The following is a 16273-nucleotide window of genomic DNA, read 5'->3' as shown; positions in this document are numbered from 1 at the left end:
TTGAAGAACAGTCGGGAGAATAATTGACCAGTTCTCATCAAAAAATGTCAATAACATAAAAGACCAGACAGAACTAAACTGTCACAGGTCAGAGGAGACTGAGGAGGCGTGAAAATCAAATGCTGTGTGGTATCCAGGACCAGTGGTGGTTTAGTCACTAAGTCGTGTCTGACTTTGTGACCCCATGGACTGAGCCCACCAGGCTCCTCTGTCCATAGGATTTTCCAGGCAAGAATACTGGAGTGGGTTGCCCTTTCCTTCTCCAAGGGATCTTCCTGACCCAGGGAGTAAATCCGGGCCTCCTGCACTGCAGGCAGTTTCTTTACTGACTGAGCTACCAGGGAAGCCCATTCCAAGGACTAAAAGGAGGACCAAATATGGTCTGTAATTTGTTTAATAACAGTGTATCTATGTGACTTTCCTGGTTTTGATGATTATACTGTGGTTCATAAGAGTATATGGGAGCTCTTGCCTATTCTCCCAACTTGATAAATCTAAAATTATTTCCAAGTACAAAATAAAAGAGATGCATCCCATGGGCGTGCTTAGTCGTGTCCGACCCTTTGTGACCCCATGGGCTCTTCTGTCCATGGAATTTTCCAAGTAAGAATACCTAGTGGGTTGCCATTTCCTCCTCTAGGGAATCTTCCCAACCCAGGAATTGAAACCGCATCTCTCAGTGTGTCTCTTAAAAATATTTTTTTTTATTTGTTGGGTTCTGTTTCACAGTGAAATTGTTCCATTTTGACGGCTAGGACTACGCGACCAGTTTTAAACCCTCATCCTTCATTTCTGCCTTTGTGGGCCTTCTTTTACGTAGTTGGGTTTCTAGAGACACTAAAGGAGACGACAGATAGAGGACTGGGGAGAGAGAAGAACTTTTCACAGCAGTTTGAGCTAAATCCATCTGGGCTGTTTCCAGTGTATCAGTAACCTCAGACAGCTGCCAGAGGCTAATCACATTAGTGCAAATCAGGACACTTATGTTGATGCAGAAACTGTAGGGAAGTGCAAGGAGTTCTCCTTTCGGGCCCCTGAGTCTAGAGAGCTTGAACACTTTGCTAACACTGACTTGTACCTCGACAGAGAAGCAGCCAGAGGAGAGGCAGATCCGCAGCAAAGAGCACTGTCCTCTGCCTCTTCAAACTCCCCATCCCCTCGCCAGCAGCCTCTGAGGGGCACTAGACTGCTCATCTCCCATCAGTCAGTCTCCACTTCCATTAGGGGAAGCCGACCCCACTCCACCCCCAAGGCTTTAAGCTCCATTTGGAGAGCTCTGTTTTCAGTTTCTTCTACTCTACTTCCCTGGAACCCCGGTCACAGCTGTAATCCGCGGCAAATGGATTTATTTCCCTGACCCTCGGGACAAAAGCCTAGTGTTCCCCAGACTTGGTGGCTCCTGGGAGGGCAGAACCATCAGTGTTTCTCCAGCTGCTGGTCTCAGGCCCTCTGGGCAGCAGGGACCTGTAATCAGATCACTATCGGAGCCAGTTACAGTCAGCATATCATTCAAAGTGGTCCCTCACGGCGGGGAAGGGGAAATGACTAAAGTACCAATCACAGCCTTTGGAGTGCCAGCTCACACAAAACTACACAGTGAGTTGGAACCCCGAGAAAAACAGACTACCAGTTCTAGACGTGAGCCATTAACCAGATCTGGCTAGGTTTGCAGTGGGAGTCCACAGGGATGGGTGGCCTTGGGGGAGAAGTAAGGAACTAGTTAGGAGAAGGGAGGAATAAGGGTAGGAATTGAAAAGGAAATTGAATAGGGGTATGTGAAATGTTGAAAGCCGAGTTAAGTTTAAAGTATTCGGATTTTCTCATGTGGGGCCCCAGGGTGGGGGTGTAAGGAGACTCCACCCGTGCCTCCGTGGCTCCCATGAGCCTTCAGAGCATCTGCTGCTTCCCACAGAGCAGAGCTTCGGGGCAGAAGGCCCTGCAAGCTTGGCTTCAAAGAGTGGACTGTAGTCAAAAATGTCTAGAAGCTGCTATATTGTTCTACGCTTACTAATTAATTCTGTTTCTTTCTAACCCTAGTTCCTTTCCACCAGGAGACCAGTGAGAAAGTGACATATGGCAGGACCCTAGCTTCAGATTTCTCCTTAGGACAAACTCCAGTCCTCCAGTTGAGCAAATTCAACCACAGGTCCAGTAGGTTTGCCAGGGATGCCTCCATGTCCGTGCTTCTGGAGGACAGTCAGCAAAGCCCAGTCTCCTTAAGTGACTCACTTCCCCAAATGCTAGGCTTCAATTTTTGCATAGGGAAAACAAGGGGGATTATGGTAATGTTTGATTTCTTAAATTGATTAGTGAGTGCCCTTGCGTATTATCCTTTGTATATTATATACATGCGTGCTCAGTCCCTCAGCCATGTCGAACTCTCCGCAGCCCCATGGACTGTAGCCTGCTAGGCTCCTCTGTCCACGAGATTTCCCAGGCAGGACTACTGGAGTGGGTTGCCATTTCCTACTCCAGGGGATCTTCCTAACCCAGGGATGAACTCCCGTCTCCTGCATTAGCAGGCAGATCCTTTACCACTAAGCCACCTGGGAAGCCCATATTATATACAGAGAGAGGTTGTTTTGTAAGTATGCAATATTTAATAGACATTAATTAATAATTAGGGGTTAAATTCAGTGACCACAATTCTTTGCCACCTCTGAAAATCTAGTTTGCTCTGGTATAGACTTTGGCCAGTGTCATTGAAATAATTGCTCAAGCTGACATCATGAATGACATCTCAGAGGGTGTAGTGTGGGAAGAGCTCTGGCTTTGGAGTCAGACTGAGTTTTGCATCCCAGTTCTGTGACGACCGTAGATAAGTTACTTTGATAAGTTCTTCATTGACAAAATTGGGATAAAATCTATCCCGTAAGAGAGATCATGTATATTTATAAAGCATCTACTATAGAGATTGATACATAATAGGTGCTCAATAAATAATCAATATTTTAGTGCAGATACTGATGGAAGGTACTGGAATTAAAACACCAGTGGTGTATGCTTTAAAGGAGTTGGTGAGAATTCTGCAGATGAGATAGAAATTAATCAAAGCTTTCCAGCAAGAAGTAGGATGGAGTATGGTATGTTTCACGCAATTTTGTTCAACAAAAATTTATGAAATAAAACACTAGGTATAAATGGGAAAACAGGATATAATCCTTGTTCCCCAGAAGTTCACAGTCTAGTGAGAAAGACAGACATATAAGCAGATCAGTTTCATGTGACATGACATTACAAGATCTAGGAGAGAGGTAAGCACAAAGTGTCATGGAATAGCCAACCAACTGGACGGCTCTAAGGGAGAAATTAAAACCTAGTTTGAAGTAAGCAAGACAAATGTTAGAGGAATCTGTGTTCAGTAAAATTTTCACAGAAGAGCCTCAGGTTGTTCTGATGATCTGAGGAGCTCGTTTAGTGACAAATGGAAGACGGGCATTACAGGGAGGAGGGAGTAACATAAGTAAAAGCACGGAGGTCAGAAATAACTAGATGTCCAAAACTTCAAGTCTTTGGGAATCATGCCGTTTACAGTGACAGTGTGGTGTGGAAAGTGAGGCCAGGGAGGCAGGCAGGGTCAGCTCATGGGCGTCCATATGCCACATTGAGAAACAGAGGGGAAACTGTGAGAGCCCAAGAACAGAGAGAATGACCAAATGGTGTAGGGACAACAGGAATATCAAAGAATGGAGTTGAGGGAAGCTGTTTGGTAGTTCCTCAGAAAGCTAAATATTGAACTCCCATCAGTTCAGTTCAGTCACTCAGTCGTGTCCGACTCTTTGGGATCCCATGAACGCAGCACGCCAGGCCTCCCTGTCCATCTCCAACTGCCGGAGTCCACCCAAACCCACGTCCACTGAGTCGGTGATGCCATCCAGCCATCTCATCCTCTGTCGTTAGGGTCCTTTCAAATGAGTCAGCTCTTTTCATCAGGTGACCAAAGTATTGGAGTTTCAGCTTCAACATCAGTCCTTCCAGTGAACACCCAGGACTGATCTCCTCCAGGATGGACTGGTTGGATCGTCTTGCAGCCCAAGGGACTCTCAAGAGTCTTCTCCAACACCACAGTTCAAAAGCATCAATTCTTCAGTGCTCAGCTTTCTTCACAGTCCAACTCTCACATCCATACATGACCACGGGAAAAACCAGAGCCTTGACTAGATGGACCTTTGTTGGCAAAGTAATGTCTCTGCTTTTTAATATGCTGTCTTATGGTCTAGCGATTCCACTCCTAAGTATATACCCAAGAAGAATTGAAAGCAGGGACTCAAACAGGTACTTGTATACCCATGTTCATAGCAGTGTTATTCACAGTGGCCAAAACGTGGAAATAACCCAAGTGTGCATCAATGGATGAATTGATACACAACATGTGATAGATACATACAATGGGACGTTATTCAACCGTAAGGAGGGATGAAATTCTGATACATGCTACAAAACGGATAGACCTTGAAAAGTGAAAGCGAAACATGAAAGTGTTAGTCACTTGATCATGTCCCACTCTTTGCAGCCCCATGGACTGCAGCCCACCAGGTTCCTCTGTCCCTGGGAGTTCTCCAGGCAAGAATACTGGAATGGGTTGCCATTCCATTCTCCAGTCTTTGAAAACATGCTAAATAAAATAAACTAGACACAAAAGGTCAAATATTACAGGATTCCACTTATATGAGATATCTAGAAGAGACATTTATAGAGATAGAAAGTAGATTAGAATTCATCAGGGGCTGGACATTCACTTATTGCTAAATGATGATGGAGTTTGTGTTTGGAGTGGTGAAAATTCTGGACATAGATAGTGGTTGCCCAAGGCCATGCAGCTAGTCACAGTAGAGCTGGCATTCCCAAAGCCAGGATTACTGGACTCCTAAATCCATGCTCTGTCTTCTTTAGCATGTCTCCTCTCCTGGGACGATTGAGCACCAGAGAATGGGCAGAGGGAAAGGCTGGTGATCTGTTCACCTGCAGCAGTAACTACTCTGCATGTGCGAAACCTAGGGAAACCCTGCTTCTCTTTCCCTGCACCACACTGCACACATCCCTCAACACACCACTCTTCTGAACGCCAGTACGTGTGCTCTTACCACGCATTTGGAACTCATATCAGGGTGGGCAACATTATTGTTATTTTTAAATTTGTACTTTATGCCCAATCCCCACCAACTAAGAAAGGGAGTCAGGAGTTAAGGGGCAGGCTTCTAAAGATTCATTAACCTCTACAATTGTAAGCACATTTTTTATATATCTGTGCATTTTTTTCTGGGCTACAGGGCTTAGGTGTCATCATTTCTGATAAGTCTCCAAAAGTTATGAATGTTGCAATGAGGGTCCGTGTCTCCTTTCAGTTCCCAGTACTTAGCAACCATACCTCACATGCTGTAGATGCTCACCAGAGGTTCAGGTTGTGGGAAAACTAGGAACGTGTTGATTGGGGAACATTTTAGAAGTTTTGACGAGTGGAAGGCAGGACTGGGCAGCTTCGTGCTTTGAAAGCAGAGACACAGTGTAGGTTTGGGCAGCTCAAAGGTTACTTCTCCTTTGAAGTGATCCCTAGTCTGTATGGCAGAGTCTATTCTTCCCTCCTCTGTGCTCCACCGGAGACTGCAAGGGAGCCAGAGAGAGAGAGAGAAACTGGAGAGACAGTGGTAGCCTTCAAAAGTGAGAGCTAGAACAGAGAGAAACAGCCAGCAGAAAGGGAGGAAGAGGGAGTCTCCCTTCCTCTCCATGTGCCTGAGAATGAAAAAGAGGATGTGCCTGGTCAGCCCTGGGGGAGAGACAGAGCCAGGCAGGGGGACCGCAAGAGAGAGAAGAGGGAGCTGGAGCCCGGGGAGTGGGACCAAGAGTGAGCATCGGGGAGAGGGTGTGGGAGAGAAAACAGAGGGGAGGAGTAGGGAGAGAGCGCCTCTGGGTAACTGGAGTAGCCAGTCAGGGTCCATGGGAGGAGGACAATGGGGGTGAGAGGGAGAGGGGAATACTATTCTAGAGGAGAGGTGAGTGTGAGCACACGGTGAGGGGGGCGCGGGGGGAGGGAGGGCAGCTGTGAGCATGGGGGTGAGAAAGGATGGGGTTGAGGGGGCAGCAACAAGAATGGGGAAACCAGGGGCTGGGGGCAAAAGTCAACAAGACAGAAGAGGGGTGCAGAAGCCAGGATTGAGGCGAAGAAGAGAGGAGGGAGAGGCATGCTTGGGAGCAGAAGAAACGGGCAGACAGGCAAGAGAGTTCAGGAAACACTGTGTCCCATGTTGCTGAAGTCAGTCTCTCGTTCTTTCTCTTTCTCTCTCTTTCTCTTTCCCTCTCTCTTTCTTTCTCTTTCTCTCTCTGTCTCTCTCTCTTTCTTTCTCCCTTTCTCTTTCCCTCTCTTTCTTTCTCTTTCCCTTTGTCTCTCTCTTTCTCTTTCTCTCTCTGTCTCTCTCTCTCTTTCTTTCTCCCTTTCTCTCTTTCCCTCTCTTTCTTTCTTTCTCTTTCCCTTTGTCTCTCTCTTTCTCTTTCTTTCTCTTTCTCTCTCTGTCTCTCTTTCTCTCTCTCTTTCTCTTTCTCTCTGTCTTTCTCTTTCTCTTTTTTCTCTTTTTCTTTCCCTTTGTCTCTCTCTCTTTCTCTTTCTTTCTCTTTCTCTCTCTGTCTCTCTTTCTCTTTCTCTCTCTTTGTCTCTTTCTCTCTCTCTCTCTTTTTTTCTCTTTCTCTTTCCCTCTCTCTCTCTCACATGGGGAGCAGCTGCTATCTTGCCTGTGCAGTTTTTCCATAAACAAATGCCTTGCCGTCTTTAGAATGTTGTCTTTTATTTCTCATCAAGAATTGAGTGTACACTGTGCCCAAGATCTGCCCTGGCCACTGCAAAAACACAATCAAGCCAAGGCCTGACCACTCAGGATGTAGCCTGCCCCCTCCTTTATTTGCTGTGGCTGCTGCCTTGTTTCATTTTATTTGTTTATGTCTATAAGTGTACTACTTCCGTTGAGATTTCCTAGGGTGGGACGCAAAGCAAGAACTGAAACCCAATTCTGGTCAACAGTTTGGAAAAGGGAGGTGGGCATTGAACTAAAAGAAGACTTTGAGATTCTGTGGGATATTTCAAGTTTGAACGTAACTCTCATTTACTGACTTGTTGCTTGGTAAGCCTCCTAATTCCAACAGAGCCTTATCTCTACAACTAGGTTGTCAGTTTCTGCAAGATCAGAAGTATGCCTTCTGTCTGTCGCTTTTTATTGAGCCAACCCTTCCTTCCATAGAACATAAGGTAAATTTCAACTGAGCGGAGCACAGGAAATACTTGCTGGCTTTGCTGTTTCATCAGCCTGCACCACCATTATCATCATAAGCATTCTTAACAAGTGAGTGGCCAAAATGAGTCCTAGAGCTGAGTGCAGTTCACAACAAAGAGAATTCATGGAGGGCGGCCTTGCCCTGTGGCAGTAAAAGCAGACATAAAAATTAGGAGAGGGACTTCTCTAGCAGTCCAGTGGTTAAGACTCCACATTTCCAATGCAAGGGGGCGCAGGTTCAATCCCTGATCTGGGAAACTGGATCTCACATGTTTTGTTTGAGTGTGGCAAAACCTTTACTGACAGCTCAAACCTCAGTAGACATCAGAAAATTCATACAGGAGAGAAATTATTTAAATGTGATATATGTGACAAAGTCTTCAGCCGAAATGCACACCAGGATCTCACATGTTGCACAGCATGGCCAAGAAATTTTTTAAAAAGAACAAAATTAAATTTTAAAAAGCTAGGGGAAATCACTACTTAAGGACCCGGTCACGAGTATTGTGTGCTTTGCTTTGGAAGCCGTAGGCCTCTGAACTTCCACTTGCTGCCTTCCGCTGGGAGTAACCTGGGTTTCCTCACCTCCAACCTGCCTGTCCTTGAGCCTTCACCCATACTTTGTGCAGCCCGTGGTGAAACTTGCCCAGTCTGAGGACAGCATCCTGAGGAATGCTGACAACCTCCAAACTGAGCATGTTGAGAAGAAGATGGCAGGGTGTTATTAATGACTATTTTAGTTCTTTGCACTAAGGTTCTCAATATATTATTATTTTCTTCATTTATTAAGTTGGCCTAATCTGCAAGCAGAGAATTGAATTCTATGATAGAATGACGAAGAAGTGTGGTTTTTAGATATAGGGAGGAGTGGGTAGAAGGAAAAGCTTATACACACACATATATATTAGGATTTTTAGGAATAGCATGAAAGAAGAAAAAGAGAGGAACTTGACCTGAGACCTGGGCATGACTTTCCCCTGACTCCTTCCTTTTTTCTCAGTTCTTCTCCACTCCCCATCACATTGCCTTGAAGGGATGCACAGCTTCCAGTTCTGAATCCCAAGCATACAATGGTCCCTGAAGGAATTTCTGGCACTTCCGTCCTTAGTGCCCAGGATAGAAGTTCCAGGAGACTCTGCCAGTTCCACCTTGGAAGAGGATTGATCTGTTGGAACTGGACAGTGGGAACCAGGCTGGGGACAGTTTTAATAACCACAATGGCCAGTGCATAAGGAACTCTCAGTATATGCTCGACTCCCCACTTAGCACTCTATCGTTAATATCCTCCCAACAATCCATCAGTCTCGTGTCTGCCAGGTTAAGACAGAAGGTTAGAGAAGGGTGACTTGCCAAGGCTTCCCAGCTGGTAAGTGGCGGAGCCAGGACTCAAACCCAAGTCTCTCTGACTCCAAAGCCTGTGGTTTTCACCACATTGCTCAACATGGTGTCCTGCTCAGCATAGACCGGGGAGCATTCACTGAGTACTTTGGGAAGGAAACAGACTCCAAACATACTCGAAGCTCTTCTGTCTTGGCAAACGAGACAAATACAAAAGCAAAGCAAACAATACTCATGACCTGGTCCTTAAGCAGTGACTTCCCCTAGCTTTTTAAAATTTAATTTTGTTCTTTTTTAAAAATTTCTTGGCCATGCTGTACAACATGTGAGATCCTGGTGTGCATTTCAGCTGAAGACTTTGTCACATATATCACATTTAAATAATTTATTTTTACAGTTTATTTTACTGCCTCTTTCTCTCATTCTGTTCTCTCTAGATTTTTTTAATTCCCATTTCTTTCGAGAACTGCCTGTGTAAATACAGACAAGTAATAATTTCTCTGATGTCCAGTTTCTCCACCCACTGATTAACAGGTTGCTGGTGCGAAGGATGCCCCCTAAGGAAGCCCATCACAGGGGGTCCTCCCTGGCTGTCTTTCACTTCCCCGAGCAGAATAACAGATCATAAGGTTTAGATTCGGGCTGACCTGATTTCACATCTCGTCTCGCGAGCCTTGTCCTGATGGCAGGGGTGGCTCAAGACCTCGGTTCAGAAGAGGTCCCACCACAGGCTGGGGGCGACAGATGCCTACTTGTGTGTTCTCTAGTTTGTTAAGCATTTCCCTTCTGCCTCTTTCCTCCCAGCACCTGCCTGCTCATCCGCTACCTGAGCACCCTGACTGTGCCATCCCATAGGCCATGGAGGACGAGCTGCCAGTCCCCCATACACCCAGCAGCACAAGTGTCACCAGCAGTGCCAGCGGCAGCAGCAGCAGCAGCAGTAGCAGCAGTGGGGGCAGTGGCCGGCCCACGGGGCCCCACATTTCTGTGTACAGCGGCATTCCTGACCGGCAGACTGTGCAGGTAAGGTGCCACCTGACTACTCATTAACCAGGAGGACGTGTTGGCGTGGTCCAGTCGGACAGCCAGGGTGCCAAGTCAAGAATGGGCACAAGGGCGTATGTTAGTGGCAGATGTCTGTGCATCATTGGAGAAGCAGTGATGCGAGATGGGTTCCCTCAAGGAGGTCTGGGGAGAGTGGAAATACTTAGCAGAGCAGGAAAATGCCTTTCTTACCTGGTGACTCAGACACCACAGGGCCATGTGGGGAGGAGATGCGTGTGAAATTATTAAGGGCAAACGAGTGAAACTAGCAAACAGAAGAAAATGATCAGGATCAGCTCAGCTGCAACCTAGACCCACTATCTAAGTGACCGTTGCCCCATGGCAACTCGAAGTCTCTAACACACAGAGGACCAAAAAGGACCCCCAAACAACCCTTTGTCTTTGCAGCCTTCTGCCTTCTTCCCTAAAGCAGTGGTTTGCAAAACGTCATCCGTGAGGCCTTCTGGGTGACTACACACTGTTCCAAAATGCAGTCATGACCACACATTGCCTGCCATCGGAATGCTATCCAAAGCATTTTGCCTATTTATCTTCTCCTCCAGCTGGGAGGAGGGTTCTTATTAGGCACAATTCTATAGTTGAGAAAACTGAGGCTCAGAGAAAGTAGTGTCTTATCCAGGGTCATGCAGGTAAAGACAAGAATGCTGAACCTGATCCTCACCCCTCACCCCCATCCCAAACCTGTGTTCTTATTCCCTACAATGTCTGGTTGAAGTTCCTGGATAAAATAGGCAGAAAAGAAAGACCACAGCAGAGAAATGTGTTTTCTGATGGCTTCGTTGTTGCAGTTTGAATGTACCAGATGAGTGTCCTTACCCTGCTTTGGCCCTAGGCCCAGATTAGGCGATGGAGAGCAAGCCACAGCAGATGGTGGGAGAGCCCGAGAAATCTAGCTAGAGCAGACCCCATTAGATACTCTGGAGTCTCCTCTCCTAGCTATCTCACACTTAATAGCACCACGCTTCCATCCTTGCCGCCTCCTCCAGAGCCTCCTCCCCTGGCCCTTTGCACATGAGTATTTTAGCGCGTTTCTAGCTGCTGACATTAGGAGGTGCCCCCCTGCCCCTCCTGCCCCTCACCACAATTCCAGGCAAAAGGGATTTGAGATTTCTGCTCTGGCAAGTGGACTGACCCGAAGTTGTGTTCCACACCCAAGCAGAACCAGTGGGGTGCCTCCTACTTCCATTCGTTCACATCCTCCAGGGAGGAAGAGTCTGTCTCTGCCACTGCTATCTGGATGCTGGGAGGTGCTTTTAAGAGTCTAAGGAAAATAGAAAGGCTAAATAAAGGGAATAAGGAGAAAGAATTACGGGGAGAACAGGTATAAGAAGAACTGAGTACATGTAAAGCAGGAACCTCAGAGGGGAAAGTGCACTGAAGGAAGCGTATGGAGGAGATGGTATGTGGAAAGGGTATCTGGGGAGACCCCAGAGCCCATGGAGAATCTGTGATATCAGCCTGTTTTTATAAAACCCCCAATCTGAGCCCCAAAGTGATTTTGTCCAAGAGCCACCAGCCCCTGGAAATCACTCTGAGCCAAAGAGAGCTAGACTGGAGGCTCACTGCCAGGGGGCAGAACCCAGGGTAGGAGCAGCCCTGTAGCCAAGGGATTCAGCAGAATAAGGGTGGGAAGTGGGCCAAAGCCTGGCCAGGGCCCAAGTAGGGCACCCCCAACCCTGGGAAGATGGCAGGAGAGTGACCAGGTAGGAAGAAAGGAGGAGAATAGAGAAGAAGATACAGGGTCTCGGGGCTGGAGGACAGGTGTTTGCTTTTCCTTGTTCCTGAGGGTGGAGGAGAGGCTTTGAGGAGGGGATCAAAGAGCAGCCGTTTGTTGTTTCCCAGAGAGTGTGGCTCAACCAGTCCCATCCGAAAAGAGGGAATAGCAGTAAGACTAGCGGGAGATGGTGGCTTGAGAGAGGGAGCAATGGAGAGGAGGAGGGAGAAAGTAAAAGGGGAGCACAGCATCCTACGGCTCCAGCAGCACCCTTGTACCTGTAGCATCTCTGTGGCTGTGGCATCCCTGCTCCGCAAGGCCAGAGAGACAGGCTCCTGAGGGACCAGTAGGACCTCTCAGCAGCTGGGGGCAGACCCTGCCAGGAGGGTGTTGCCCTTGGACAGATTTTAGTTTGGCTGGCTGGAACAGGCCCCCACTTCCAGCTTGTGTCTTTCTTCCCATCCCTTTCCCCCCTCTCTGCCTTGTTGAGCTTTGGTTCCCTCTGTCCTCATCACCCCTGTGGGCCTGTTACTCTCATCTGAGGCTGCAGAGTGGTGGGGAGGGTACCTAACAAGCCTGCCATAGGACCCGGTGGCACAGGTCTCCTGTCTCCTGACCTGAGCGTTGTTGGAGGGGCATGTGCTGCCCGTATCCAGACAGAACAGTGTACCCTGAAGAGAGGTGGAAATAGATCAGGTGGGAACGTGTGGAGCTGTGCAAACAGCCATCTCCCCTGCTTCCTGGCGAGTGGGGATCACAGACCTGGTCATTCGGGGGGAGGGGTTGGAGCGGCCTGACTGCAGAAGGGGCTCTTCCCTCCCCCGCCCCACCCTCCGCAGGTGATCCAGCAGGCCCTGCACCGGCAGCCCAGCACAGCGGCCCAGTACCTGCAGCAGATGTATGCAGCCCAGCAGCAGCACCTCATGCTGCAGACGGCGGCCTTGCAGCAGCAGCACCTCAGCAGCACCCAGCTCCAGAGCCTGGCGGCCGTGCAGCAGGTGAGACCGAGGATGCCACCAAAGGAAGTGGGGGAGGAGGCAGGTGCCCCACCCCTCCCACACATTCTCTAACTGCCTCCTCATTGGAAGCCCTGCAAAGTAGGCACCACTGTCATCTGCATCCTTCAGCAGATGAGGAGAGAGGCTCTGGGAGGCTCGGACCTCCCCTGGGGTCCACAGAGCTCTCGAGCAGAGGCTCAAGGAGGGACTGCCGGCTGCCTGCCTCACCACAACACCACACCTCAGGGAGGGGACTGAGGGTGCGAGAAGGCATCCACAGGAGAAGGCCGTCACCCATGCAGCCCACTTGTCTGCCCTCAGTGGCTGAGAAGAGCTCAGTCATCCAGTCAACAGAATGCTTATGCACCTACTGTATGCCAGAGTTCATGTCAGCCCTGGGTGCACCGTGGACCTTGTCCTCCTGGAGCTTGTGGTGGGGAGACAGCAAGTAGACAGAAATCCAAATAGACAAGAAAGCAAAGTAGCTAAATACCAGAGTGCTGACAAGCTCTCCCAAAGAGGAGTAACAAGGAGGCCCACCTTAGTCCGGGGGTGGGTGGGGGCCTATCTGCTGGAGGAACGGTGAATGAATGAATGAAGTCTGCCAGAGGAACATTGAGTGAATGAATGAATGTCTGCTGGAGGAACTGAAGAATGAGAGGAAGCTGGCCAAGGGGAGGGCACAGGCTGGACATTCCAGACAGTCTGTGCCCAGCTCGCCATGTGGGAGCCTGTGAGGCGGGTATAATAGAGTGGGGCGGGGTGAGGGGCTGAAGAAAGCTGGAAGCATGGGTGATGGTCCTTGCTGACAGCTGGAGTGCTTCTGTGTAAATGCTCGGCCTCGTGTAAGCCTTTCGGCAATCCTGCAAGCAGTCCCCACTGTATAAAAGAGGAAGCCGAGGCACTTGCTTGAGGGCCTGTAGATGAGCCAGAGTAAGGACATGACTCCTCATCACTGCCCTGCAGTGCATCCCATGGTGGATGAGGGCCGAGGGCCTGGCTGGAGGAGATCTGGGCCTCAGTGACAAGGATTCTTCTTTCCCAGGCAAGCCTGGTGGCCAACAGACAAGGGAGCACTTCCGGCAGCAGTGTGTCCGCACAGGCCCCTGCCCAGTCATCCTCGGTAAGTAGGGTGGGAGCAGCAGGCCAAGCCCACGGTTCCAGGACCACTTCCTTCCTCTTTGCCCAAAATGCTCATGAGCCTCCAGATGCAACGGTGGTGAATCCTCAGTCATGTAGAATCATGGCTGGAATCCATTACTCTCTCCAGAAAAAAAAAAAATGTGTGCCACTTTCTAATTTCTGTTTGTAACTCCCTGTCATCTTTACAACGTCAGGGCTCCTGGTTCACGGCTCAGCCCTCTTCCCATGGGGTCCTTCCGACAGCACTGCACACAGGCCAGAGATGCAGCGGTGCTGGGGGGAGATCCAGGACCCAAGAATCAGAGCCGGTCCTAAAGAAGGCTGAGCTCACCAAGGAACAGAGGAGGTGGAGAGAAAGAAGTGGATGAAGGGGTGCAGTTAAGCCGCAGAAGCACCTGTTTCCTACTGCACGCGTCTCTCTCCTCAGATCAACCTGGCAGCCTCCCCAGCAGCAGCCCAGCTCATCAACCGGGCTCAGAGCGTCAACTCGGCCGCAGCCTCAGGCATCACCCAGCAGGCCGTGCTTCTGGGCAACACGTCTTCTCCAGCCCTGACTGCAAGCCAAGCACAGATGTATCTCCGGGCACAGATGGTGAGTCCCCAGCCTGGGCCATGGCTCAGGTAAGCCAAGAGGACAGAGGCAGAGAAGTTGGGAGCTGGGCGATTAAAGAAGGGTGGCAATTAGAGAAGGGTGGGGAAGAAGCACCAGGCGGACAGTTGGTAGGAAAGCAGGGGTGGCATAAAGAAGGCGGCCTGGAAGGCTGACGGGAGCTTTGATAGTGGCTCCATGACTCAAAGAAAGGTAGGGTTCCAGGCCAAAATTAAGTTACCCATGGTGCCTCCTTTCCTTTCCCTCTGAGAGTGAAACAGAATTATCCTCCTCTTATCAGAAACCACTCCCTAAAATTAGTTACGATAGGGAACGCAAGGGTCTGTGCCCAGGTGGTCTGTCCCCTCAGACACATAAGACAAGCAAGTGCACAAACATCCGATACCCTGCAGAAGTGGGGTCTTAGTCCGCTGGGACTATCCTGCAGGGATTGGCCACCACTAGTTCGGGGCCATGGAGAAGGCAATGGCACCCCACTCTAGTACTCTTGCCTGGAAAATCCCATGGACGGAGGAGCCTGGTAGGCTGCAGTCCATGGGGTCACGAAGAGTCGGACACGACTGAGCGACTTCACTTTCACTTTTCACTTTCATGCATTGGAGAAGGAAATGGCGACCCACTCCAGTGTTCTTGCCTGGAGAATGCCAGGGACAGGGGAGCCTGGTGGGCTGCCGTCTCTGGGGTCGCACAGAGTTGGACACGACTGAAGCGACTTAGCAGCAGCAGCAGCAGTTCAGGGCCAAAAGTGCATTCCAGCCCAGGTGGTGAAGGCGGCCACCAGCTCCAGGAACTGTGTTGCCACCACTGCATTCCCAGCCGGACCTCCATTCCCATGAGGGCCACCCAGTCAAACGTTCATCAGGTGGGCTTGCTCGGGCCGAATGTACTATATCAGCCCTCCACACGCATACCTAGAGTCCCGCCTTGACACCTGTCCCTAAGAGGTACAGAGGCCCATAAGAAGCTGAGGGGTTCCTAAAGTTAAGCAGACTTTCCCAGGAAAGCAGCAGCATTTGTTCACCCAAGGAAGCAGGCAGGTCTAGGTCTAGATTGGGCTCAGCCCACTCTGAGTCCGGTTCTCCCAGCCCTGCTCTGAATTGTTCTCCCTCCAGCTCCTTGACATACCATCCTGAAGGCTGTATGGCCCCAGCCCTCGCTTAGTTTTTGTGGCCAGAGCTTGACGCTGGGAACTTTTCTGGTTCTGCTCCAGCACGTCAGTTCTTGACTCTGAACTCACTGAGGTGCAGCTCCATTCCTGGGGAGTAGCCTCAGACACCCATGGGGACCAGGCTTCCACTTCTCCAGGGAGCCAGGCAGCCCACGTGACACCACCCACACCTGCTCTGTCTTCAGTTCACCCCATCCCTTCTCTGGCTCAACTGCTCCCACTGGAGCCCTGGAGCCTGGCCACCTCCCTCCCCAGAGTGGGGTGCCCTCACTCAGAGGAGCAGATATGCTGTCATATACATGTCCAGAGCTGGACTCACAAGGGTGGGAGTGTCGCACAGAGACCCTCAGTCCCTGCTCGCCATGCAAGGAGATGTAGACACGAGTACAAGCTGGTTCCTCTTGGTTCCTCTAGCACTGTTGTCTCTGCTCATGCATGTATAAACACACACACACACACACACACACACACAGAGCCTAATCTAAATTTGACTAAGAAATGGGCAAAAGAATCTAATCTGATCCCTTCTGGCAGAAAGTCCTGTTCTGACCCACACCTAGAGTCCAGAGCAGTTTAGATTTTTTTTTTAATTTTTTATCTTGTATTGGGGTATAGCTGATTAACAGACAATGTTGTGATGATTTCAGGTCAACAGCGAAGGGACTCAGTCATACATACACATGTATCCATTCTCCCCCAAACTCCCCTCCCATTCAGGCTGCCACAGAACTTGCAGGTGAGATTTAGAACATGGTTCCAGGGCATCTGTCTCAGCCCAGGGGCCCTGCTCCCCAGGATGCTGCAGAGACGGACTCGAGGGTGTCCGGCCATCACTATTGGCCCCTTCTCTGGGGTGAGCTCTTGGCAGAGGCTTCTGAAGTACACCTGACTTGGTGCAGCCCCAGGACAGCCCCCTAGCCCTGGCCCTTCCCTGCCTGGCCTGGATCAGGACTTGAGGACCCTCTTGAGATTTTCAGG

At 49.6% G+C, this 16273-nt stretch overlaps 1 protein-coding gene across 2 annotated transcripts in view; it reads left to right on the top strand.

The window, feature by feature from the left end:
• The window catches only part of PHC2 (polyhomeotic homolog 2 (Drosophila)), a 113898-nt gene that overhangs the window by 55025 nt on the left and 42600 nt on the right, over nt 1–16273 (top strand). The window contains exons 2-5 of one of the 2 annotated variants that reach the window (XM_010836948.1): nt 9402–9620; nt 12216–12374; nt 13420–13497; nt 13945–14109. In XM_010836948.1, the coding sequence (XP_010835250.1) occupies nt 9456–9620; nt 12216–12374; nt 13420–13497; nt 13945–14109 (567 nt within the window). In that variant the 5' untranslated portion in view covers nt 9402–9455. Of the gene's footprint in view, nt 1–9268; nt 9621–12215; nt 12375–13419; nt 13498–13944; nt 14110–16273 lie in introns of those variants that run through there. The other variant, XM_010836947.1, reaches the window with a different exon arrangement.

The sequence above is a fragment of the Bison bison genome, unplaced genomic scaffold, assembly GCF_000754665.1.
Source record: "Bison bison bison isolate TAMUID 2011002044 unplaced genomic scaffold, Bison_UMD1.0 scf7180017864068, whole genome shotgun sequence".
Classification (NCBI taxonomy): domain Eukaryota; kingdom Metazoa; phylum Chordata; class Mammalia; order Artiodactyla; family Bovidae; genus Bison; species Bison bison.
This window is presented reverse-complemented; position numbering and strand designations above follow the sequence as displayed.